We start from the raw sequence: 25904 nt of genomic DNA on the forward strand, positions 1-25904 counted from the left end.
GGATGGGTGAACATTTCCTTGGGGGAATATTCTGTTTATTTTATTTAACCTTTATTAAGCCAGGTAGGTCGACTAAAACGTTCCCAATGAAAACTTATTCCAATTTACAACAACTATGGTCAAATTAAATTGATAAAGAGATCCAATAACACAATTACATTTCTGAGCCCAGTTAAAAAAAGGTTTAGGCCCCTCTTCAAGTCATTGCCCTCTCTCTCTCACTCTTCCTCATTTCCTGAATATGCACCGATCGCCAATAATCTCACTGTTTTTACTCTCATTCCTCACTTAATTTTCCCTTCCACTGAACTTTCACTGAAGGAGGGTCACATTAGATGTCGACCTGAGCTGTGGATGGAATTCTGCTGCAGACTTGCCCCGGCCTGCTCCTCTGTGACGCTGTAGAGACATGGGGCTCAACAGACGGCACGGGCCTGCTCTGTTCCCCATTGAGCGCACAAACTTTCTAAATATAAAACCATAGCTCATGGCATTACCTTCCAGTCTGTTTGTTATGGTGACTTTTCTAAAATATTGTTTACACTGACTCTGCTCTGTTGTTATGAGTAATGAGTAAATGTGTGTGTGATGTTATGTAGTAAATAATACGTCTTGTACATTGTTTATTATAGTAGATTACCTGATGACAGATCAAATGTAGCTCCGGCATCCATTTGGTGCGACCTCCTTAGACTAGCTTTTGATTTTGTACCCTCTTCCCCTTTGGCCCAAGTCGAGCCAAGCCGGGACTAAGCAAGAGTGGGGAAAAGTGTAATGTTTATCGTGGGTGACTCCAGCAGGAGACAGAACACCGCTGTGTCCTCCGTAAACTTGCTACACACTACAGAGAGTTTTTAGAGTAACAAATCTAATGACACCCAGAGAGCAAAGACCAAACAATCCTGCAGAAAAAATACAAAACGCTTTACTATGATACAAAATAAATGTTGTGATGAAAAAGACACCTAACATCAGTGGTTTGCTGTCCAGAGTGCAGCCTTGAGTCAACAAAGTGTTCAAAAGGATCAGAGCGTTGCACTTCTAGATGTTATTATCTTTGAAATGTGATAGATAGCAGCTAAATGCTTATCACAAAAAGCGGATGTGACTGCACAGGATTAAGGCCACTCGAGAGAGCAGAGCAGAGACAAGTAGAGACGATGGAAAAGGTGCATAAGTAAGTGACACATTTGACTTTCTAGGCTAATCCTCCAGTTAGGTATTCACAACCAAGATTCTGACTAAAGATCCGGGTCGCCAAGTGCTGCACTGTGCTGCGCTGAGGCTTTTACTGAAGAACTGGTTAAATGCTCAGTACAAATTTCCCTACAATAAAGTGTTTTCTTTGTGGACATGTTGTGTACATTTGTGTTGTCCTTTTGTAGGTGGTGTACTTCGGCGACAGCATGCGCTCAGACATGTTTCCGGCCAGCAGCTTTGGGAAGTGGGAGACGGTGATGATCGCGGAGGAAATGGAGGGGGAGGGGGTGCCCCAGAGTGACGCAGCCAAATCCAACCAGGCCCCAGTGGAGCTGCAGGAAAAGAAGGGAAAGTTTGAGGTAAGAGTGCTGCCTTCTATTAGACCTATAGATCCTGATCCCCCCGACCACGCCTCCGTCTGCTCTGGGCCTTCCCCCTTCTGAGCCTCACGGCAAATTCCACAATTCAAACTCGTGTGTGTTTGTGTGCGTGTGCGCGTGCGCGTGTGCGTGCGCGCGTGCTAGATTAGTGATAATCCAACACTTGATAACGACAACTATTATGAAAGTTCACAATGACGATCACATAACATATTGACGCCAGTTAGACCCATTTTGAAACTGTCATAATCTAGGTTTACTCGGTCATTGAGTCATAGTTACTCAATTAAATTTGATGTTGTATAATATTTATCTGTGTCATAATTGCGGAGGTGGTGGTGTGTTCATCATCTTTAGTCATGAGGTTAATACTGTGAACCATCATCTTCACAACGTACTGGTGTCGAAGGTCAGCCAACTATTTGCCTCCGTGGAGATGCTATGGTTGCCTGGATTTACTACACCAGGCCAAGTTACCCGTCATATCTGTGGAGAGGAGAGCCTGGTCTCTGTAAGAATCGGGTGGACGACTGGCAAAGAAATAGTGTCACCAATTTCTCAAAGCTAGATTATGATTTTGATTTTATCGCAATCCATGTAAATTTAGTATATACATGAAGTGTTTGTGCATTAAATAGAACATTTTAATTACCATATGGCCCATCTCTATGAAGAATGCCCGTTTTTCAATGTATTTTTTTACAATTAAACCACCTGCAGTTTAATAAATGCAATATAGATAAGTTTAATGCCATATTTTGGGACATTTCGATAAAAAGCAGAAACTCTATGGAGACTAGCACGTGGCAGACCCCATAATAGAAAAGTTGTGCAGTGCACCTTTTAAGCAAAATTACTTACGGGTCCAAAACAAATGGTTGATACAGAATAGTTTTGAATCTTTCGCATACACAAGTATTATTTAATTTCCTTTTTCCCTTTAAAAATGTCTGAGGTTAAAATTGGCTTATTTTGCATAAAGGTCATAATAACATCCCTTTTTGTAGAACACATCCTGTTATCCCTGTACTCTTCTTCTGACATATCTCTGATGAGAAGTGGAGCCGGGGGATTTTCTGTTCATTTCATCACTGACGGGATCACAGCCCTTTTGATCGCCCTGCTCCTCCCCGCTCCTCTCACTCGTGGTGCTGTCTGTACATGTCTGAGCTTGGCCCGGTGTGTCTTTCAGGAGCAGGGCATGAAGTCTCCCTCGGCCTCGTCCAACCAGTGGGGCTCGTACTTTGTGGACGTCCAGAAAGGAGCAGGCGGAGACGAGGATGTCCACAAACTGACCTGGTGCTGCCACTGCATCCACAAGTACAGCTGTCTAGCCATTCCCAGCGTGGAGCACATAGCAGGTACATAAGCACGCATACAAAAGTGAAAAATGAATAAATGTCTGCCATTTAATAATCATACTGTAATGTAACTGGAGGGTAGTTAGTTCAAACCACATCTCCATCTCCTGTCTACATCTGACTTGATCAGCAAAAAACTAAATAAAAAAGCACACAAATATGGCCAAATCCTCCTGTTTGCTGAAGGAATCCTGAATTAAAAGGTTACAAGAGTTACTACATACAAATTATTGAGTCCACCTACCAACTGAATATTAAAGAGGGGAAAATTCCAGCTTGTCAAACCCCAAACTTACCACATACCACAAAAGTCACGATACTGGAATGGCAAATCTTTCTATACAACATTGATTATTTTATAAATACATTTTAACCACAATATAATTGTTCTTTTTTAACTTTACCATCTGGTTTCATACGAGTTCATATAGATTTTCATATAGATCTTTTTCAGGAAAGGTCAGATTTTTTTTCCTTTTTTTTTCCTTTTTTTTTTTTTTTGCAGTACCAATACTTCAAATGGGTATCTAGTTTGCATCTATAGTTTCAATATTGATCAGTATCTGTGTATCGATACATTTGACAACTCTACATACCACATACTTCATGAGGATGTTGTTCTGACCATGGACTGTATACCGTAGAAAGGGATTCAGTTGTAGTCACCCAGACACTTTTTGAAAATCGAGATGTTTTGACTTTCATTCAATTCAATTTATTTTTGTAACACTAAAAATCACAACAGCAGTTGCCTCGAAGGGCGGCAGTAAAATAGAGAAGCAGATTAAACAAAGTTCCCAGGAAATTAGCAAATGGAAAACGCTCCATCCTCCCCTTAGACCCTCGTCCAGGCAGTTGAGGGTCAGAGGTCAGAATCAGCAGTGTCTGAAACTGTACCGCTCCCCGAGAGGAGTGGAAGGAGCAGAAAAAGATGTGAACAGTGGGGTGTTGGGGTAACAGATTCATTTCAGGTGAAACTTGGAGTATAAACAAATAGTCTAATAAGACAGGCTATTATCAGGTAACTCCACCCGGTGGGAAGGGTTTATGCAGCCCAGAGTAGCATAAACATTCTCGGACCAGGTCCACAGATTGAGGTCTTGATTTCAAAAACTGTGTCCTGACTACAATTTGAGTCATTTTTATACAATGGAACACTCCTGGGCGAATGAGGGATTACACCGACATGGACTGCATATTTATAACCCTCAATAATATATTTTATTGCTATAAAATGGAAGAAAATAATACTTTGTGCTCAATTTAGTTTAGTCTGCATTTTCTCAGGGACCATGTACAAATTAATTTATCTTACAAGAGGAAATATGAGGACGTGGTAAAACATACACATTTCATTGCAATTACAACGTGTTGTAGCTCAGTAAAATACACAGTAAAATCCCAATTTCAAAAGAAATAGTGGACTATACTTGTTTAATTGTTATAATTGCCATTAATAATCACCATTTTATTACCAAATTGTGCTGAAAAGAGCAACTTATCCATGATGAGCTCTTTTAGATCATTGTTGTTTTCTCTTAAAACAAAGTAAATCAATATAGATTTAGTTATTTAAATTCAGCACTTAATAATGAGAGAATATTAATGTCTTAAGTCACATTTTTAAACCGTTAGTAATTTTATATGTACCGTATATCGAGTCCTGAGGTTATTTTTTTCTATTGTGCGTATGTCTGTTATATTTGTTCATCTTTAATTGTCGGGCGGTTTGTGTCATCCAATTTGTGTGAGGGCTTTCTTCCCAGCTGCCAAGAGTATATTCCATAGAATAGCCTTCGATTGTGACCACTGTGGGGGGTTTGAGGCTCAAGGATGTTGTTATAACCACATGTACTTTGGTCCATAAGGATTTTGTTATAACCACATTTTCTTTTATCCATAAGGATGTTGCTATAACCACATGTACTTTGGTCCATAAGGATGTTGTTATAACCACATGTACTTTGGTCCATAAGGATGTTGTTATAACCACATGTACTTTTGTCCATAAGGATGTTGTTATAACCACATGTACTTTTGCCCATAAGGATGTTGTTATAACCACATGTACTTTGGTCCATAAAGATGTTGTTATAACTACATGTACTTTGGTCCATAAGGATGTTGTTATAACCACATGTACTTTTGTCCATAAGGATGTTGTTATAACCACATGTACTTTTGCCCATAAGGATGTTGTTATAACCACATGTACTTTGGTCCGTAAGGATGTTGTTATAACCACATGTACTTTGGTCCATAAAGATGTTGTTATAACCACATGTACTTTGGTCCATAAGGATTTTGTTATAACCACATTTTATTTTGTCCATAAGGATGTTGTTATAACCACATGTACTTTGGTCCATAAGGATGTTGTTATAACCACATGTACTTTGGTCCATAAGGATGTTGTTATAACCACATGTACTTTGGTCCATAAGGATGTTGTTATAACCACATGTACTTTGGTCCATAAGGATGTTGTTATAACCACATGTACTTTTGTCCATAAGGATGTTGTTATAACCACATGTACTTTGGTCCATAAGGATGTTGTTATAACCACATGTACTTTTGTCCATAAGGATGTTGTTATAACCACATGTACTTTTGTCCATAAGGATGTTGTTATAACCACATGTACTTTTGTCCATAAGGATGTTGTTATAACCACATGTACTTTGGTCCATAAAGATGTTGTTATAACTACATGTACTTTGGTCCATAAGGATGTTGTTATAACCACATGTACTTTTGCCCATAAGGATGTTGTTATAACCACATGTACTTTTGTCCATAAGGATGTTGTTATAACCACATGTACTTTTGCCCATAAGGATGTTGTTATAACCACATGTACTTTGGTCCATAAGGATGTTGTTATAACCACACGTGGTAAATTCTTTTTTTTTTTTTACTTTGAAGGCAAAAAAGATCCAAATTTTAAAAATGTTTGACTCTGAGTGACCGCCAAGGGTCAGGCTTCCAATCGGGAGACTAAATCTCCCGATTTTAAGATATTTCAATCAACCTTTTGTACGCCGTTATCCTTTATTTTGGTAGCAAAGGCGAGCGGGGGGAACATGCGGGGGACACGGGCGCCGCCATGTTTGTTGTGATGACGCTGCCTGGCGTGTTTCCCACCCAGAATGCAATGTACAAGTCAAATTTAAATGAAGCCACACCATGACACAGAACGATATGAGCAGTGGCCAGGTCAGTGGCGTTGACTGAGCCAAATCATCAAGTAAAAGACGATATAGGTACACTCCTGCATGGTCTGTTTAATACAGAAGTATATGGAGGACCAAAAATGAAGACGCACATGCGTTGCGCAGTGCATTATTTGTCCCTTGGGACGAAAGAAAGGTATACCAGCACTATTCTACACAGCGCTTTAGGAAAGACCGGTCGGTGAGTCGGCGAAATATTTGAAAAAAGAATTTTGTGTTTTTTTTTTTTACAAAATGCTGATCTTTTTTTCAGTCGGCTAGTTTTATACTGGGTCGGTCAGGTTATGGCAAACAGACATATTATTTTGCTCAGCCCCATAAGGATGTTGTTATAACCACATGTACTTTTGCCCATAAAGACGTTGTTATAACCACATACCATATGCACCTGTTTCTAATGCTCTGCTTCTGCTCTTTCAGATCTGCCTTTGGATCACAAATTCCCCCGTTTTTCTCCAGACAAGCCCTGCACCAGCGGATACTACCCCAGACCTCCTAATTCTTTACTCAAGAAGTTCCAAAATCAGTAAAAAATTAAAATCAACATAATTTTTCAACAGTCCTTCCTTAAGTGGGCCTCAGAAGAGGAACGTGCCTCGCGTCACTGTCTGTGGTGTAGACTGAGGTGCGCCTGGAACACTTGTGTGTCTGTTTCTTCTGTTCATCCAAGAAAAAACAACTATTGGTCTTTGGCCTCATACGTTTCGTGAAAGACTTGATTGTGTGCACTGTGAATCTCTCATCAAAATAGGAACTGCCATCAGTTTCCAGAATTGAGGCCCTCACCCAATATATTCATGGGTTTCAGATGATCATTTTTAGGACTATTCACCTTTTACATTTTAAGATGCAGTATTTTGTTTTCAATAATTTGTTGTAGCAATGATCCTCATTTTTCATCATTCTGAAACCCATGGATACATACAGAAGTGGAAAGGCTCATGATGGTCATTTGTGTTTCCACTTTGTGGTAAATGTGTTAATCATTTGTATAATCAACACAGCTGGTTAAAATATTCAACATAAAATAAATGTATCTTGTGGAATAATGTTAAAGGGGACATATTATGTTGAACTTTTCTGAGCATTTAACCATGTTCCCTCGTCATTAGCTTGACTCATTGATGTATTTTGGTTGATTGACGTTTGAGAAATCCTGTTTTGTCCTTCAACTGAAGCTCGACTACTCAAGAAATTTCTGTTTTCACCTACCCCCTATCCCTATACAAAATGTAAAACTATTATCCAAGTGTGTGTAGTACCCACAGAAAAGCATAATATGTCTTCTTTAACATTTTTATTTGAGGAGGGCCGTATGGTCTTTTTTAGTCCATAATTGTGTAAAAGTGTAAATTGATACTCCATATATGAAAAGTACAAAAGCCATGTTGTAAGACGTGACAGGAGCATTTGTGAATGTAGGCCACAATGACACACATTCGGACATTGTGTCGTGCTGTATTGTTCTCTGAAAAATATGACTTGAATGAATGTCTGTTTGACATAAATAACACATGGATAATCTTCAGACCGAGTTGAACATTGTTAGCACTTTACATTTTATCCCAATACCTCTGGATCGTGTCGGTGTTGTGCGTGCTGAATTTTCATTTGAGAGTAGACATGTCTTTTGTCCCGTGTTGATTGTTTATTGGCACATTACCTGCCAAACCCTGGTGCAGTGCTGTCTTTTGTATTTAAGATGCAGAACTACAGTGACTACATATGTGTATAATGAGTGACGTCTGTGTGATGCCGTTATTGTTCTGCTGGAGTGACTGTATTAAAGTGGACTTCTTGTGCTTCTTTCAAACTACATTGGTTTATTGTTCATGGGCAATAATAATGGATCCATATGTGTCCATGTCTGACTCTTAGTGACTCGGATCATTTAGGTTTTTTTGCAATATATGGTGCGAGAATTGGTTCAATAGTCGGTTATATGTTATGCATTTAAAGAGTACAAATGATGCAGGCAATATTTGATTATGTTTAGACTGTAGAAAAGATGCAAATGACTGTAAATTTACTTTTTATGGGAAAAGTATACATGTTGTAGCTTGACAAATGAGTTCCTCTTTCTGTTTGAATGCAGGATGGCTGGGCAAATATATAGCCCATGGCACAACCAGACTTTACTATGTAGACAACTCAAGTCTGGCTTACCAGGCTATAAAAAACGGCCACAAAGGGCCCAGGGATTGGGATCAAACCTGGGACCTCCTTAATTTGAGGCAATCACTGTGTCTGACACAAACAATACCAGTCGAACACTGAAAAATATAGAGACAATGTAACTTACCTCAACAATTGGTACGTTGGACTCCATTAGTCAGAAAAAATATGTAGAGAACGGCATAGATCATATAGAGAAAGGAACAGGAGTTGTATTCTGTTTGTGGCCTGGAGGTGCACGATCAGACTGCATTTTCTTTCTGACACTATTACTCGCGTCCAAATGAAAAAATAACATAAATCCCACAAAATGCTGTAGTACTGTCTTGTGTTGCTGTGACTCACTGGGCCTGTTGGCAGTGTGATGAACATGTTTGTGATTGTACTCATCCGGGAAACTTTTACAGCGCCTGGTTCAGCCTCATTAGTGTAACTGTAACTGTCACAAAAATAAATGTTCTTTTTTATGTAGTCCATCTCTGATCCAGCTGTTTCCTGAAAATGTTTATGGATGATGCACATGACAGTTAACATTTACTTAGAGGGAAATTATTTCATGCCAAATTTAAATGACCTATAACTTATATTTCAAATGTGTGATGACAGCCGTTGCCAAAATCAAATGCTTTCTGTTTTTGGTCCATAAAGGCTCTTCTGAAATACACAATACTGTAGGCACCACAGCCAGTCTATATTTAGCGAATAAAGGACTTTATTTGATTTTATTTATAAAAGTTAATTAGGTTATTTCGAAGTCTGGACCTCTACATTTGTGTTGGGTGCGTTCACACTTGCAATTGGTCCTAAATTGAGCCCATTTTAGTCCTGAAGTGGACTTGGTTTGATCTCTTCAGGCCCTCGTTTCTACCTGATCTAGTCCAGGTCCAGTTTTGAGTCTAGTCTTGGTTTAGTCTTGGTTTGGTGAATTTGGGCATTGAGTGTCTGCGGAATTCTTTAGACTTTATTCTTTAGGCTTTATTCGTTAGAATTTTGAGAGAGAGAGAGAGGGGGGGGGGGATGGGGGGAGAGGAAGAGACGCAGACACTCCAGCAATGGCTTCAGCCATTGCAGATTTTCCAGTTAGTCTTGGTTTAGTCTTGGTTTAGTCTTGGTTTAGTCTTGGTTTAGTCTTGGTTTAGTCTTGGTTTAGTCTTGGTTTGGTCTTGGTTTAGTCTTGGTTTGGTCTTGGTTTAGTCTTGGTTTGGTCTTGGTTTAGTCTTGGTTTGGTCTTGGTTTGGTCTTGGTTTGGTCTTGGTTTAGTCTTGGTTTGGTCTTGGTTTAGTCGTTTAGTCTTGGTTTAGTCTTGGTTTAGTCTTGGTGCAAGTGTGAACGCACCCTTAAACTTCAACCAGATCTGATTTATGTGGCAAACCCTTTAGTCCCTCCTCAGGGTCCGTGGTTCTGGCCCCTGGGAGCCTTTAAGAGGTCCGTGTTGGTGTGTGAGGCCGACAGGAGACAGCTCCATGTGCAGAACAGTGGTGGGCTTTGCGGGCTCGGTGCGCCCTCCTCGCGCCCCTCCTCGTCGGTCAGCGAGACGCCCCTCTCGCTCCCACATTCCTCCTAGCCATTGCTAGAGTGTCTGCGTCTCCCTCTCCCCCCATCTCCCTCTCACTCCCTCCCTTTCCCCCTCTCTCTCTCGTGGTCAAACCTCTGTAACAAGTGAAAACAGACCAAGTACTTCACAGGCTCATGTCCATGACACAGAGGAGCCAGTCAATGCTACGATGGAACTTGATCTAAGTGACCAATTGGGCAAGCCCAGTAAGCAGATGAACAATGCCATAGAGGAACCTGGACTTATTTAGTATAGTACATTTCAAAATTTTACCTGACTTCCTGGTGATGGTAATAATAATAATGACAGCCATTCAAAACGTGTTAGCTTCCAGGCTATGTTAGCATTATGTGGCATACACTGATTAAACTCTAAACGCAATTATGGTTCAGATCCTGTTTTATAACTCTTTCAGGTCTTTTCACGGTGACATCAGCATCTGGGACTCTGCAAGGGGTCAACAACTCATGGGTCAGACACACGCCATTCCAGAGCTTACATCAGAGCTGAAATCCTGCATCCCGCGATTGTCCTAGATCAACATTCTCCTCTTGTTTTTGTATGAACATATCAAGAAATACTAACAGTCCATTTTTGTTTGAATCAATGTTATTTTTAATATGTAAATGAGTGATCATAATTTCAAATCTAGTACACAAGTCTTATGTACGACAAGTGCTCTAACAAAAATGAATGGGTGAAATAAACAATAAATATGTCTATAAATATTACATTCAAATAAACATGATGAAAAATACTGTGACAGCGGAAGCTATTGCAAGGTTTCAGATGACATCATAACAATCTAGAGTAGACATTACCCTCCCACTTACCCTGAAATGCCTATTTCCATTTGCGCAACATCGCCAAAATCAGAAGAATCCTGCCTAAAAGTGATGCCGAAAAACTTATCCATGCATTTGTAACGACTAGATTAGACTACTGTAACTCCCTGCTTGCAGCGTGTCCTAAAAGCTCCATAAAAAGCTTTCAACTGGTTCAAAATGCAGCAGCAAGATTACTAACAGGAACAAAAAGAAGAGAGCACATTACGCCAGTGCTGAAGTCTCTTCACTGGCTCCCCGTCGAGTCTAGAATCAAATTCAAAATTCTACTCTTGACCTACAAAGCCATATATGACATGGCCCCATCCTACCTCAAAGATGCTATAGAACCATATCATCCAAACAGAGCTCTTCGCTCTCAGAATGCCGGCCTTCTGGTGGTCCCAAGAGTCTCTAAAAGTACAGTAGGAGGTAGAGCGTTTAGCTACCAAGCTCCTGTGTTATGGAATCAGCTCCCGACCCATGTTAAATATGCTGACACAGTCTCTTCATTTAAGTCCAGGCTTAAAACGTTCCTCTTCGAAATCGCTTATGGTCAGACTAGTTAGGAACAGAAACATAAACCCACAGCTCTAGCTACGCTGCCCTAGGAGTAACTGTGCTGGGGGAAGTATGACAGCTTGAGCACTATCCTCTTCTTCTTCTGACTACTTATGCTATCAAACAATATTTATTTTTTGATTCCACTTGCAAACTGTTCACCGCCTTCTTTTTCTTTCTCTCACTCCTGAGGACCTGTGGACCCAGATGCCCCTCCCCTGGTGAAGTGGTCCCTGCCCTGTGTGGACGGTCCCTCATCTGCCTGAAGAGTGGGTCCAGCTCCAGTCTCCTCGTGTCCGTCTGTCCGTCTGTGAGAGTCGGATCTCTCCTTCACTGGAACTCCTCCAGGTTTCTACGCTTTTTTCCCAAAGAGGTTTTTTTTGTAGTTTTTTCTGGCCGAGAAGGAGAGTCTAAGGACAGAGGACCCTGGGACATCGTCCCTCGCCACCACAGACATTGTCTGACTCCCTCGCCACCACAGACATTGTTGATTCATTTCTCCCTGTGGCCCTCAGAGGCAACTGTTGTTGTGATTTTGGGCCTTACAAAAATAAATTGATTTGATTTGATTTGAATGCCTGAAGGGTCCACTAAATCTGGTGCCTATCCCTTCAAATTACAGGTAAAACATATAAAACATTACAAGATCAATTTAAATGGATACAACACAAAATACAGGGCAGTGGTAGCTATAATACGTCTGCAACACACCTGATTGAAGACATGCTTGTGGTCTGGAGATGTAAATGGCATCTAGAAGAGTGTTTCTCTCTGTCCAAAAGAGATGTAAGATTTTCCAGAAAAGACATGACACTGTAGGTAGGAGGTCTGTAAACAGTCACAATCAAACCACTGAAAGGAGCATAAACCTGAACAACAACAAACTCGAGATCAGTCACATTGTGCACATAACGAACTTCATGGGCGACTCTGCCGGCCATTTCACTGAAACGATTGTAGGAAACATGTCTGCTGCGTTCATACATTGTGTAGCCCTCTAGATGAAGAGATGGGGCAACAAAGTCCTTGAGTCCGGTTTCTGTGAGACACAAAACATCAGAAAGACATAGTTCATGGTGAACCTGTATATCCTGTATGTGAGAGGGCAAACCCTGCGTGTTGTGGTGGATTACTGTGAATGTGCTGTCTCTGTCCAGTGATTGTGACACATGATAAAAAGGCATGATGTGCTCCAAGTTTGCTTTCTGCATGTTGTTCAGAGCCTCTGTGATATGTGGATTGGCATAAAGCTTAGACTCATCCAGATCAATAATGTGCAACCCACTGAGAGAAGTAACTCTGCTCACGGCTACATAGCCCATTCCAGCTTGAAAGATTTGCTTGAAAGACACCACAGCTGTTTTTGTTGTCATACCTTGGACTTTATGGATTGTACAGGCAAAAGCCAGTTTAATGGGAAACTGTCTTCTTACCAGGCCCTTTTTCTTAGTCACATTCTCTTCAGATCGCTCCAGATAGATCAAATGGTCTGATCCTGATTTCTTCCTTGGGTTTTTGTCATCAAGATCAAGTCAAAACTTGTGAACATGCAGGGTTTGTAGGTGAATAAACCAGTGTGGTAAGTTTTGCAAACGCTCCATTCACCAAGCCTGAGATCAATGTTTCTGGTCAACATAACACGAGCACCGATAGCAAGTTCTAACGTAGCTTCTAATCCATTGAATTCTGCTTTGCAGGGTGTGGATTGTAGTTTCATTGTTCCAGTTCGTGCATCTTTCCTGTAGTCATCTGCATCGATTGTAAAGACGTCATCGTACAACTGAGCTAACGCCTTAGAGTTGTGAGCCCGAACAATCGATTCTTTGCAAAAATGTGCAGCACATCATTAGGACAGCTCTCTGGCTCTGTGACAGCCTGCAAGAGTAAGTCTCTGTCAGCCTCAGATAACTCTTGTGTCACAGATTTGACTCTGATGCGGTTCAACATCTCAGCAAACGCTCTGTCGTCTTTTTGTCTCATGATCTCATTCAGGGTAATCATCTGAAAGTTGTCATTCCACAGATCAATGAAAGTTGCTTCAAAAACACACAGAGAAGCAGACTGGGCAACAGGTGGAAGCTGGTAGAAATCACCAACCGCAAGAACACCCCACTGCCCCCTCACCAGTGAACATCCAGGGACGGGACATTGAGAGAGTGGACTCATACAAGTACCTGGGTGTTCATCTGAACCACAAACTGGACTGGACTCATAACACAGACGCACTGTACAGGAAGAGCCAGAGTCGGCTCTACCTCCTGAGGAGACTCAGGTCTTTTGGAGTGACAGGGCCACTCCTGAAGACCTTCTACGACTCTGTGGTGGCATCAGCCCTCCTGTACGGTGTGGCCTGCTGGAGCAGCAGCATCACAGAGAGGGAGAGGAGGAAGCTGGACAAAGTCATCAAGAAGTCCAGCTCCGTCCTGGGCTGTGCTCTGGACTCTGTGCTCTATGCTGGAACATGAGTGTCGCCCCCTGCAGGACACTCTGTCCGCTCTGGAGAGCAGCTTCAGTGAGAGACTGATCCACCCTCGCTGTGTGAAGGAGAGGTTTCACAGGTCTTTCCTTCCTGCTGCTGTCAGACTTTATAACAAACACTGTTAGTCCTGAACACTCGAAATACTGACCTAACCTAATACTGATGTGCAATTCCGTCATATGTGCAATTACTGTTGTGATTCATGTGCATTTACTGTGAAATTCACGTGCAATCCATGTGCCGTCGTTAAACATATTCATGTGCAATTACTGTTGTGATCACATGCAATGGTATTTATGTATTTACGTATTTATTTATTTGTCTATGGGAGTTTTTGTTTATAGGAGACGCAGACACTCCAGCAATGGCTTCAGCCATTGCAGATTTTCTAGTTAGTCTTGGTTTAGTCTTGGTTTGGTCTTGGTTTGGTCTTGGTTTGGTCTTGGTTTGGTCTTGGTTTAGTCTTGGTTTGGTCTTGGTTTAGTCTTGGTTTGGTCTTGGTTTAGTCTTGGTTTAGTCTTGGTTTGGTCTTGGTTTTGTCTTGGTTTGGTCTTGGTTTAGTCTTGGTTTGGTCTTGGTTTAGTCTTGGTTTAGTCTTGGTTTGGTCTTGGTTTAGTCTTGGTTTAGTCTTGGTTTGGTCTTGGTTTAGTCTTGGTTTAGTCTTGGTTTGGTCTTGGTTTGGTCTTGGTTTAGTCTTGGTTTGGTCTTGGTTTAGTCTTGGTTTGGTCTTGGTTTAGTCTTGGTTTAGTCTTGGTTTGGTCTTGGTTTGGTCTTGGTTTAGTCTTGGTTTGGTCTTGGTTTAGTCTTGGTTTAGTCTTGGTTTGGTCTTGGTTTAGTCTTGGTTTAGTCTTGGTTTGGTCTTGGTTTGGTCTTGGTTTAGTCTTGGTTTGGTCTTGGTTTAGTCTTGGTTTAGTCTTGGTTTAGTCTTGGTTTAGTCTTGGTTTAGTCTTGGTTTGGTCTTGGTTTAGTCTTGGTTTAGTCGTTTAGTCTTGGTTTGGTCTTGGTTTAGTCTTGGTTTAGTCTTGGTTTAGTCTTGGTTTGGTCTTGGTTTAGTCTTGGTTTAGTCTTGGTTTAGTCTTGGTGCAAGTGTGAACGCACCCTTAAACTTCAACCAGATCTGATTTATGTGGCAAACCCTTTAGTCCCTCCTCAGGGTCCGTGGCTCTGGCCCCTGGGAGCCTTTAAGAGGTCCGTGTTGGTGTGTGAGGCCGACAGGAGACAGCTCCATGTGCAGAACAGTGGTGGGCTTTGCGGGCTCGGTGCGCCCTCCTCGCGCCCCTCCTCGTCGGTCAGCGAGACGCCCCTCTCGCTCCCACATTCCTCCTCCTCCTTCACGGCGCACACACTTTTCAGACAGCCCGCTTCGCCAGCCCGGGACTGCTGGCCGGACCGCCGACTCCAGCCCGAGCTATGACTTCCAGAACACGGGCCCCTGACAGGTAAGGTCCCGCTGCCTGCTCCGCTCGCCGCTGCGCGCTCTGAACGGGACACGTCCGCGCGCAACGTCCTGACAAACGGCTCTCTATCAATGACTGATTATGCCTTTGCTCTAAAACAAATTGAACATATTAAAGGAAGAACTATACCGCTTAAAATGTGACATGCGTGGAAAACCCCTTTTGTAAATCATACCAAGAGTGGAAGAAAACTTCATACGCCCAAGAATGAAAACCTGATGACTTTTTGGGTCGCAATAACTCAACCTTGTTCCAGGTCATTGCGATTGCAAAGCGGTTACTTTACTACAGTTAAAAGCTCCGTGGGCCTTGTTATTGTGAGCTAAGATGCTAGTGCCTGGCTGTGCTTGTGTTTTTGGGCTTGTGGTGGTGTTACACAGAGGTGAGGAGAGCTGCTCTTGCTCTCAGATCATAATGAGCCTGGCAAATAACTCATCTCTGTTTACAACCAGCCTGTTACTAACAGTGTTAGAAAGAGTCTGAGTTTATCTGGTGTTACACAGACAGCAGGCGTTTGCAAAGGACCCGTGTGCGTGCAGGGTTTACACACTCTCTGGTGCCCAAAAGGATTATTTCTGAAATTCCACAGAATATGACAAACAAATATTCTCAAATTGGTTGTGTGGGAATTAACCAAACGTTTTTGGTATGAGCTTAAGTTCTTAGCCATTTTTGTAATAACGTAATACTGTAAAATATGATGCATAATCTTGTATAATGTTATATAACTCTCTTTTATGTTTGGAGATGTTGCAGAATGAGACCTTACATTGCCCTGTCAAAGTGATGAGTGATCGTTCCCTGCTCTCTGGGCTTTGTCTTTTACAAACACACAGTTTATGTGTTATTGTTGTTCCACTTATCCCCTCCTCCCAACAGCAGCATGGCAGTTTACTGCAGTTTAGTAAAGCCTGAAGGTTGGTGTGAAAAGCTGGTCACTGGTGAGAGTGTGCTGGTCTGGAGCAGAGTGGAAAGTCGACACATGGAACTCGTTACAGCAGGAATGCATTAGGGGTTTGTGCTGGCTCTCATATTTTCCTCCTCCTCTCTCTCAGCTGATGTACCTCAGAAATGCCTTCTCACCGATGAGACGATGAGCACACACACCCTCGGGGCCCCCACAGTCTTCCTCATAAGTGCGCTGTGGCCCCTGCTCTGTGCTGCTGCTGTGCTGGACCCCGGAGGAGGCATACCATTCATTGGGGGGAACTATGAGGGCCATCCCATGCTGTACTTTGACCGGGGTGAGGTGGAGGAGCTGCAGCAGGCGGCAGCCGGCTCTCACCGCGGGCTGGCCAGGCTGATCCGAGAGGCCGCAGAGGAGATGCTGGAGCACCCTGAGGAGTACCTGCCCCCCTGGAGCCCTGCCGACTTCACCAGCCGCTGGAACGAGGTCTATGGAAACAACCTGGGCCTGCTGTCTATGTTCTGTCTGCTCTACCCACATCGCGCTGGGGCCCTGGACATGGCCCTCGACTACATGGAGAGGATGGCAGCGCAGCCTAGTTGGTATTCTCTCTTTTTACTATTATCAAGCAAAACAAAGACAATACTCACATTCTACTCAAGTCAATGGATATTTCTTAGAGATGTTGGTGGGTGGGTCTCAAATTAAAATGACCATATCTAAATAATTATCTTGCTTAGTCATAAGACTTAATCATTGATGTATTTCCTCTGAAACATGCAGATTCCAATGAAAGCACTCTTACTCAGCAGCTGCACTTTCCAGAAACTCACGTCAACTGTGAGGTTTTTACTCAACAAACAGATTTAACAATGTGCCTGTGCAGACTAAAATCTCCAACTTTATTTCTTTTGTGGTTTTAAATGCCTCTTAGTAAGGAAAAAGATACTGCATCGGTAGTATAACAACTACACTGTAAGCAGGTGTTACTCTCATTAAGAGCTGGGGAAAACAAATTAACAATCCATGAAGCACAACGTGTCGGGCAGAGTCTGTAAAGTTGTTAAGGGCTATTGTTTCAAGTCTCTATGATTCTGTGCTACAATAGTTAGCTAAAAGAATGAAAAAGAATGTGGCTGACTGCTCAGATTTCACTGTCCGAATGGAAATGTGTTCTGCAGCTGTTTTGCTGAACGATGGAGGGAAATGAATCGTTCAGATGTGGCAGAGGAGACACTGACCCCCCCACACTACCGCACTACTGCAAATGAGTCAACACACGGTCACATGATCTGTTCCATCATCTAAAAGCAGGTGATGTCGCCCAAGTTATACCTGAAATTTAAAAAAAATATTCACGTAGACACAATATTTATGCCAAGCAAATGAAACCAGGAAGTGGTCGGTTGGTGCCAGCATCACATGTAGTATTTACAATGGCAGTAGTGGGCGTAATGGGGCTTAATTGTTTAACTTTTCAGCGGAGCGTCTGTCACCTGCTTGTCTCCATGGAGATGTTGTTGCTTGGCTTGGAATGTTTCACAGTATGGCATTACACTTACATTGCTACCTTACATTTAAGTTACAGGTGCTGAAACCATGCATTCTTACTATGAGTGGGCTCGCCTCCCCCCAGATCTGACTAGTTACTTCACCTGGTCGCATTACCTGCTCGTCTCCATGGAGATGGGATGTATAAATTTGATGCCAGACTGTGAAACATTTCAGGCATTTCATCTCCATGAAGTAAAGCTGTACAATTCATTTAATTTTAATAATAAGATTTTGTTCAAAGTTCACATTTTTAATTTCCCATAGGCTTTATTTGACAGGACATTGTAGCATGAAACGGGAATGAGACTGGGGAATGGCATGCAGCAAATTGTAGAACTCATGACGCAGCGTGCATATGTGCTGTCCACTCAACCACAAGCGGCGTGAGTTTGTGGGGGCAAAGTACGGTACTTCAAAAAGAATTACAGCTTTTGCAATTTGCTACATGCGTCCATTCTTTTTACAATTCAGATTCGATTGCAATTCATCTTGCAGCCCTGCATGGACCCTCCACCAGTAGTGCCCCTTTAATCTGAGCTCTCAAATGTAATGGCAATTGTTTTACAGTACATAAATATTAAAACGCAACTTATTAGAACCTCAAATGCAAACTGTTTCGGTTGTTTTGCCTTTGCCAACTCCATATTTCAGTTGTTGTTTTGTGGGAGGAGCTTTGTGACGGTGCCAGGAAACTTGTGGAGTGCACATCCTTCCTTTAACATAAATCAGCTTGTTTCATGAACTAAGAAAAGTCTTTCGTGTAATATTAGATTAATTTGACATTTTGGTGAGAGATTAAAATGATCTGTATTTATAATTTACTTCAGTATATAATATAAGAGCAAAACGATCCACAAGTGTGCATTTCTTGACTGTAGTTTTTCAGATAAGGCGCATGCTGATTGCCAGTTTTGGAAGGCGGGGGAGCGGTGTTGCACCTCATTCCTAGGGGCTGCAGTAAGCGGCATTAGGGCAATTTGCCGGACATTTCTCAGCTTTGGTATGTGTGCCACAGCGCAGCGAGGAAAAGCCACTGGACAAGTGTTTTAAACATGTTCAGAGCTCGCTGTGAGTTTTCCCCTTGGCTGCGTTTTATTATGGTCAGCGGAGTTCTCAGGACGACACAGCTGTGGTCTGCAGGGCCTTCAATTATGTGCTGCTGCTGCTGCTGCTCCAGTGCTCCAGGACGTCTGTGGCATGTGTCTGCAGGGCTCAGACTCATGTCAAGCTCTACACTACAACCTTATGTCAGACACAAAGTCATGTTCAGAATAATACTGAAATTTGACTTTCACACATGCAATATATTAACATTTATTGTAAAAACATGTTGCTGGGATAGAAATTGTGTTGCTCTTTTAGTGTTGCCGAACCAGGTCTATGCTCTTAACCTGCTTTTTCTGTATTCTGTCTTGTGATTGGACATGACTTGACACAGAGAACACTTGGATGAGTTTCTGCTGACAACAGTGAGACACAATGAACACAATTTAAGAGCTGAAATGATGAAGGTGATGGACTTAAACATGCAGGATCCCAAAATAATGTTCACAAAACGTGATCTTGAATATGAATGAACAAAACACAACTATTGCTATGTTCATAATACCGTGTTTTCCGGACTATAAGTTGCACCTTTTTTCATAGTTTTGGCCGGGGTGCGACTTATACTTATACTATTTATCCTTATATACTTATACATATATGTGATATTATTTGTTATTTTCACACTTGCAACTGCATTTCATACTCCAGTGCAACTTGTATGTTTTTTTTCCTTCTCTATAATGCATTTTTTGGCTGGTGCGACTTATAGTCCAGAAAATACGGTACATATTACATGGTTGCATTGTTTTAAAGTGGATTTTTTAGTAGACTTTCCTCGCGACCCGGTGTGATGATATATTTCCACGTGTACCATGGATTTGAGTGTGGTTGTGTTGCAGGTTTGTGAAAGACGCTCCGTGGGATGAGGTTCCTGTGGCCCACTCATTGGTTGGGTTCGCCACAGCCTACGACTTCCTGTTTGAGTACCTGAGCAGACAGCAGCAGGAGCACTTCCTCCAGGTGATCGGCAACGTGACGCGGGACATCTATGAGAAGTCCTACGAGCGCGGCTGGGGCTTTCAGTACCTCCACAACCACCAGCCCACCAACTGTGTGGCTCTGCTCACCGGCAGCCTGGTCTACATGGCCCAAGGTCAGCACACACGGTCACCTGTACAGACGAAATCACACCTGAGAGGTCCAAGAAAATGCCCAAGCAGAAGTTTTCTTAAGCTATATTCATATTTCACATTGTTCAATTAGTAGCGGAAAGGTTACCTTGGAGCACATGTTTGGGACCTTGTGGATGAAATTTGTATAACATATAAGTATAACATAACATACTTATAATAACGGCGATGATGTCTATGGCCTCCACTAATGAATATTCATGATGTGTCCTTGAGCAAGACACTTCAGTCATATCAAGCGTTATTAACAGTGCACAGAAGAACAGAATGACAAGTAACACGTTATTTATGCATATTCATGAACACATGTTAATTACAGTGTAAATATGCCAAAAATGCTCATTTCCACCTGTAGTTCCTAGGCAGGTTTACACAGAGGACAAAATATTACCAAATCAAGAAAACACAGGACAATAAAAGCTAGTTAAAACACAGTGACTTACTGTATGATGTTACAGAATTGCGGGTGCAAATAAGCATGCTGCAGATGAGCAGAAGCCCACCAGTTCTGAGCTCCAACATTTGAAATCTGTGGGCCATGCACCTGCAGGCATCAGAGACAAACTGAGGCTCACCCAGAGGAGGAGGACAGGAGGAGGAGGGACAGAGCAGTGGAACACTCACTTAGCCTCTTAATGTGGGGTGTGAAGGAGCGACTGGGGATGGTCCGAGAGGCCATTAGCGCAGTGTCGTGGCCCCCGTCTTGTCTGTCGGCCCAAGGGTCCAAAACCTGCTGTACGAGACCACTTCATGACTGTGTTTTCCCTCTGTTGCAGGTTACCTCCAGGATGCATACCTGTGGACCAAGCAAGTGCTGTCCATCATGGAGAAGTCTTTGGTGATTCTACAGGAGATCACTGATGGCTCTCTGGATGAGGGCGTGGCCTATGGGAGCTACACCACACGCTCTCTGTTCCAGTATATGTTTTTAGTGCAGCGCCACTTCGCCATCAGCCACTTCCACCACCCCTGGCTCCTCCAGCACTTCGCCTTCCTCTACCGGACCATTCTGCCAGGTCAGTGTCCACAATGCCCACGACCACTGCGGTGTCACGGTGAAAGAGTTTAACTATGCAGTGTTTAACATCCTGGAGCTTTATCTTTTGAGTGTTGCTGGAGTATGCAGTCTGGGAAAGTGTCTTGCTCAGGGACACATTGACTATATGTGTTAGGGAAAAGTTTAAATGGCTGACCCTCCACTTTGTTTTGCAAATGGTAAAACCCACTACGTCTGATTATTATACCTGACTAGCACAAATCAAAGCCCATGGTAAATAGCTGAATTCACAGATATTGTCACTCTAGAGTCGACATAGTGTTATTTCCTTTGCAAATGCGAAATGACAAAGCATTTTCTGAGCTGCAACAAAAGCTTGTGTCTGCGGCAGCGACAGAGAAAACCTTTTCAACTTCTCTAACTTCACGGATGAGTCGAGGTCTAATTATATGTCAGCAAACTGCAAATGCGTTAGGCTCATAGCATAACTGCCTAAGTCATTTTTCAAGGTTTTCAGGAAAATAGAAGAAAAAAAAACACTTTTCGTTTAGTATAAAGATGACTTAAAGGCAGAAAGTGTTTTTTTGGCCGTAAAAGTCGATCTGACATGCCGAGTATGGAGTTAACGACATCTACAGATGCGTCGGGGTCTGGAGAGTAGAATGAGGCAAAAGTACGTGTTGGCCAAAAAATGACTTTTGAGTCAGTTTTGATCTCGCTTTCTGTGCTGATCATTATCTTGGTCTGATCATTATCTTGGTCTGTCCACGCCGCAGGCTTCCAAAGGACTGTGGGGATTGCTGATTCCAACTATAACTGGTTCTACGGTCCTGAGAGCCAGCTGGTGTTCCTGGACAGATACGTGCTGCGTAATGGCAGTGGGAACTGGCTGGCAGAGAGGATCCGTCAGAACCGAGTGACTGAGGGGCCGGGGCAGCCAGCGAAGAGCCAGCGCTGGTGTACTCTGCATACTGAGTTCATCTGGTCAGTCATGATCCAATATTTGTTTAGTCTGGCATGACACATATCATTTATTTTTTAATAGTTACGTATATATTTTCGTACATAAATGAAAATGATGAGTTTATGGTTGGTGAGGTTGGAAACATGGGCAGGGGTCGACGAGACTGTAATAAACATGATGAACAAAAATAAACCTGAATGAAACATGACATATTGTATATATTGAGTATATTATAAAAGTAGTACTTGGTTGACAAAATAAAATTGATTTGTCCTGTTTGCAGCGAGTTGTAAAACATTCTATCGATTGCAAACCTGGATGTAACATTATCTCTTTCCTCCTCTCAGGGTTTTAAAATAGCACAACTTTAAGTTTACTTTCTGTTCAACTTCTCCTTCTGCATTCATCATTCTTTTATTCATTCGATCTGCAACATGTCATGGAAGAGAAGGTCTCTCGTTGTCTTCCCCTTCTTACTGTCCATTCTTCTCATATTATATTAACTTGACTTTCATAACTCTCTTGTGTATTTCAGGTATGACCCCAGCCTCTCCTCCACCCCTCCACCCGGCTATGGCATCTCCCAGCTCCACTACTTTGAGGACTGGGGTGTTGTGACATATGGAAGTGCTTTACCAGCCGACACTAACTTCACCTTCTTCTCCTTCAAGTCAGGGAAACTGGGCGGCCGTGCCATGTATGACATAGTCCACAAGAACAAGTACAAAGAGTGGGTAAAAGGCTGGAGGAACTTTAATGCTGGCCATGAGCACCCAGACCAAAACTCTTTCACCTTTGCACCCAATGGAGTGCCTTTCATCACTGAAGCCCTGTATGGGCCTAAGTACACTCTGTTGAACAATGCAGTGCTGTTTGGCTCTGATATTCCAGGGGCCTGCTTTAAGCCCTGGGCAGGGCAGATCACAGAATCGTGCGACTCCAAGTGGCTTAAGTATAAGACGGGGCAGGCGGCTGACACTCAGGGCCAGGTGGAGGTGGCCCTGCAGAGGCAGGGCATGGTGTTCATCCGTGGAGAGGGAAGTGGGGCTTACAACCCCGAGCTGAAAGTGCGCAGCTTCCAGAGGAACCTGCTGCTCCTGCACCCCCAGCTCCTCCTGCTCGTGGATCACTTTGCTCTGGCTGAGGACAGCCCCTGCAGAGCCATGAGCGCCTTCTTCCACAACACTGAGCTGGCTTTTAATGGGATCAGGAAAGGTTCTTTACATGGAGCCTTTGTAAGACATGATAAGGACAAGTACAAAATGTTTTGGATGGATGACACTGGCTTCAGTAACAAGGGGACAGTGGGCTTCTGGAAGTACCCATCAAACTTTGGCTACAATGGGTCAAATTATGTGAATGTGACTGCTCCACTACGCTACCCATTCTCCAGGATGGTGTATGCGCTGTTTGGCCCAGGAGTGGAGCTACACTCCTTGAAAGTGCGTGGTGATGATCAGAGGTTGGATATCCGTCTGTCGACAAAGGATCAGACGTACACAGTCCACCTGGTGACAGGGGAGGTGCACTCGAGCCCACTATACGCTATGATTCTCGATGACCACAAGAAGGTGGTGTTTGAGAGGACAGTGGGTCAGGCAGATCGGTCTCCTGCAGAGGTGGAGGAGTATGTTAACCTGGTGGAGGACAACCTTCAGCATGTCAAGCCTGTGTTTCAGCAGATGGAGAGGCACATCCTGGGCAGAGTGCTCAACAGTGCCACCTTCAGGAAGACGGCAGAACGCCTCTTGCAGTTTTCAGACAAGCGGAAAACGGAGGGAATTATTGAAAAAATGTTTGCCAAGTCAAAGAAACAAGCTCGCGGGAAAAGCAGTAAAAGACTGAACCTGGGAGATAAGCTCTCAGAAAATCTACCTGACATATTTGCACAGATTGAATTAAGTGAGAAAAAAGAGAGACAACGGACGTTCCGTCGAGTTTATGAGGACAATCCAGAGAGCAACGTGGACTCCCATCTCTTTATAGACTACGCTGATAAAAAGGGAGGCTTTACCAGGTCGCGGCTCAAAGACTCAGGCCTGAGCTCTGGAGCCGCACAGGCCCTGACCCACACAGGGGTCTACATCCGACTGTTCCTGCTCATGAACACCTTCACCTTCTTCCTGCTGCTCGCTGTGTTGGTGACGCGCTTCCAGGGAGGACACAGCCTGCACACTCACCGATACTTCTACAGCATCCTCCTCATCGACAGCTGCATCCTGCTCTTCCTCTACTCCTCCTGCTCTCATTCACAGTGCTAATCTCTGCTCTTCCTCTACTCCTCCTGTTCTCATTCACAGTGCTAATATCTGCTCTTCCTCTACTCCTCCTGCTCTCATTCACAGTGCTAATCTCTGCTCTTCCTCTGCCCCTCCTGTTCTCATTCACAGTGCTAATCTCTGCTCTTCCTCTGCCCCTCCTGTTCTCATTCACAGTGCTAATCTCTGCTCTTCCTCTGCCCCTCCTGTTCTCATTCACAGTGCTAATCTCTGCTCTTCCTCTACTCCTCCTGTTCTCATTCACAGTGCTAATCTCTGCTCTTCCTCTGCCCCTCCTGTTCTCATTCACAGTGCTAATCTCTGCTCTTCCTCTACTCCTCCTGTTCTCATTCACAGTGCTAATCTCTGCTCTTCCTCTGCCCCTCCTGCTCTCATTCACAGTGCTAATCTCTACTCTTCCTCTGCTCCTCCTGCTCTCATTCACAGTGCTAAACTCTGCTCTTCCTCTACTCCTCCTGTTCTCATTCACAGTGCTAATATCTGCTCTTCCTCTACTCCTCCTGCTCTCATTCACAGTGCTAATCTCTGCTCTTCCTCTGCCCCTCCTGTTCTCATTCACAGTGCTAATCTCTGCTCTTCCTCTACTCCTCCTGTTCTCATTCACAGTGCTAATCTCTGCTCTTCCTCTGCCCCTCCTGTTCTCATTCACAGTGCTAATCTCTGCTCTTCCTCTACTCCTCCTGTTCTCATTCACAGTGCTAATCTCTGCTCTTCCTCTGCCCCTCCTGCTCTCATTCACAGTGCTAATCTCTACTCTTCCTCTGCTCCTCCTGCTCTCATTCACAGTGCTAAACTCTGCTCTTCCTCTACTCCTCCTGCTCTCATTCACAGTGCTAATCTCTGCTCTTCCTCTACTCCTCCTGCTCTCATTCACAGTGCTAATCTCTGCTCTTCCTCTACTCCTCCTGTTCTCATTCACAGTGCTAATCTCTACTCTTCCTCTACTCCTCCTGCTCTCATTCACAGTGCTAATCTCTTCAATTCCTCTACATACATTTTTCCACTCTCTGGGGCAATTTGTAATGCAAACTGTGTGGTTTCTGTGATGTATTGAAATTCTGGTGGTGGAAGAAATATATTGAAATTATTTTGTATAAAAAATATTTTACAAAAATTATGTTCTGTTCTCCATGTTAAAGATCAATCATGATATTTACCCAAAGACTGGTTTCACCACAGACTGTTGGAGACCATGTGAAAGTCTCCTAAAGCCATATCTCAGCTGCTGTGCCCAAAACTGCTGCTGTGACATGACCTCAGCCACTATTATGTTTCCACTGTTCGTCACAGGTCAGCTCCAGCGTCACAGTCCTCACAAGTCCTGAAGTGTCCTTTTTATATCAAAGAGAAGGTGTGGAAATAAATACTGTCCACATCGTTAGTAGAAGGTCTCTAATGTTGTATTATTTTATTTTTATTTTGGGCTAATGGCATAATCTGGCCTCTTCTCATCATGTGCCATTAAAGAACTGAAACTACTGCCATCTGCTGGTCATATTCAAACATTGTGTAAACGTGCTCTACCTGTACGAGGGTCAAGTAGTAAGTGGTTCTAGAGGGCGCGCGGGGCTTTTCTAACGCACATTTACGTCTGATATGTTTAATAGCACGTGCGCTCGAAGTCATTTCGATCCACAACGTCGTCCGTATAAAGATTTTTAATAAATTGTCATTTTCTCCTCTGTTCCTCATCAGCCGTGCCCTCATTCACGCGTCTTCTTCACGTCACGTCATTTGT

The 25904-nt window shown here is 43.1% G+C and overlaps 2 protein-coding genes across 4 annotated transcripts in view; both read left to right on the forward strand.

Moving 5' to 3' along the window:
* Positions 1 to 7993, forward strand: part of nt5dc1 (5'-nucleotidase domain containing 1) — a 49603-nt gene extending 41610 nt beyond the window's left edge. Inside the window, exons 10-12 of the mRNA XM_072445339.1 lie at positions 1386 to 1559; positions 2773 to 2941; positions 6598 to 7993. Coding sequence (XP_072301440.1) covers positions 1386 to 1559; positions 2773 to 2941; positions 6598 to 6707 — 453 coding nt within the window. The 3' untranslated portion in view covers positions 6708 to 7993. The remainder of the gene's footprint in view (positions 1 to 1385; positions 1560 to 2772; positions 2942 to 6597) is intronic.
* A 7003-nt stretch (positions 7994 to 14996) lies between these two features.
* On the forward strand, positions 14997 to 25280 carry dse (dermatan sulfate epimerase). 3 transcript variants are annotated; one of them, XM_072444981.1, is made up of 6 exons: positions 14997 to 15210; positions 16284 to 16737; positions 19636 to 19889; positions 20703 to 20942; positions 21700 to 21907; positions 22423 to 25280. In XM_072444981.1, exons 2-6 carry the CDS (start codon positions 16322 to 16324, stop codon positions 24146 to 24148), a joined length of 2844 nt encoding a protein of 947 aa, XP_072301082.1. In that variant the 5' UTR covers positions 14997 to 15210; positions 16284 to 16321; the 3' UTR covers positions 24149 to 25280. The 3 variants fall into 3 exon arrangements, with proteins under 3 accessions (XP_072301082.1, XP_072301091.1, XP_072301098.1); XM_072444990.1 differs by lacking the exon at positions 14997 to 15210 and having other exon boundaries at positions 16207 to 16737; XM_072444997.1 differs by lacking the exon at positions 14997 to 15210 and having other exon boundaries at positions 16573 to 16733.
* Positions 25281 to 25904: the final 624 nt, after the last annotated feature.

Source organism: Eucyclogobius newberryi, unplaced genomic scaffold (genome assembly GCF_026437365.1).
Source record: "Eucyclogobius newberryi isolate DKJ021-1_F unplaced genomic scaffold, fEucNew1.0.hap1 SCAF_1, whole genome shotgun sequence".
NCBI classification, from domain to species: Eukaryota; Metazoa; Chordata; class Actinopteri; order Gobiiformes; family Gobiidae; genus Eucyclogobius; species Eucyclogobius newberryi.

Coding starts and splice junctions, on each gene's coding strand:
- dse (XM_072444981.1), top strand. CDS start 16,322: ATGAGCACACACACCCTCGGGGCCCCCACAGTCTTCCTCATAAGTGCG. Junction 20,943..21,699: donor CTACCGGACCATTCTGCCAG/GTCAGTGTCCAC, acceptor TCCACGCCGCAG/GCTTCCAAAGGACTGTGGGG. Junction 21,908..22,422: donor CTGCATACTGAGTTCATCTG/GTCAGTCATGAT, acceptor TGTGTATTTCAG/GTATGACCCCAGCCTCTCCT.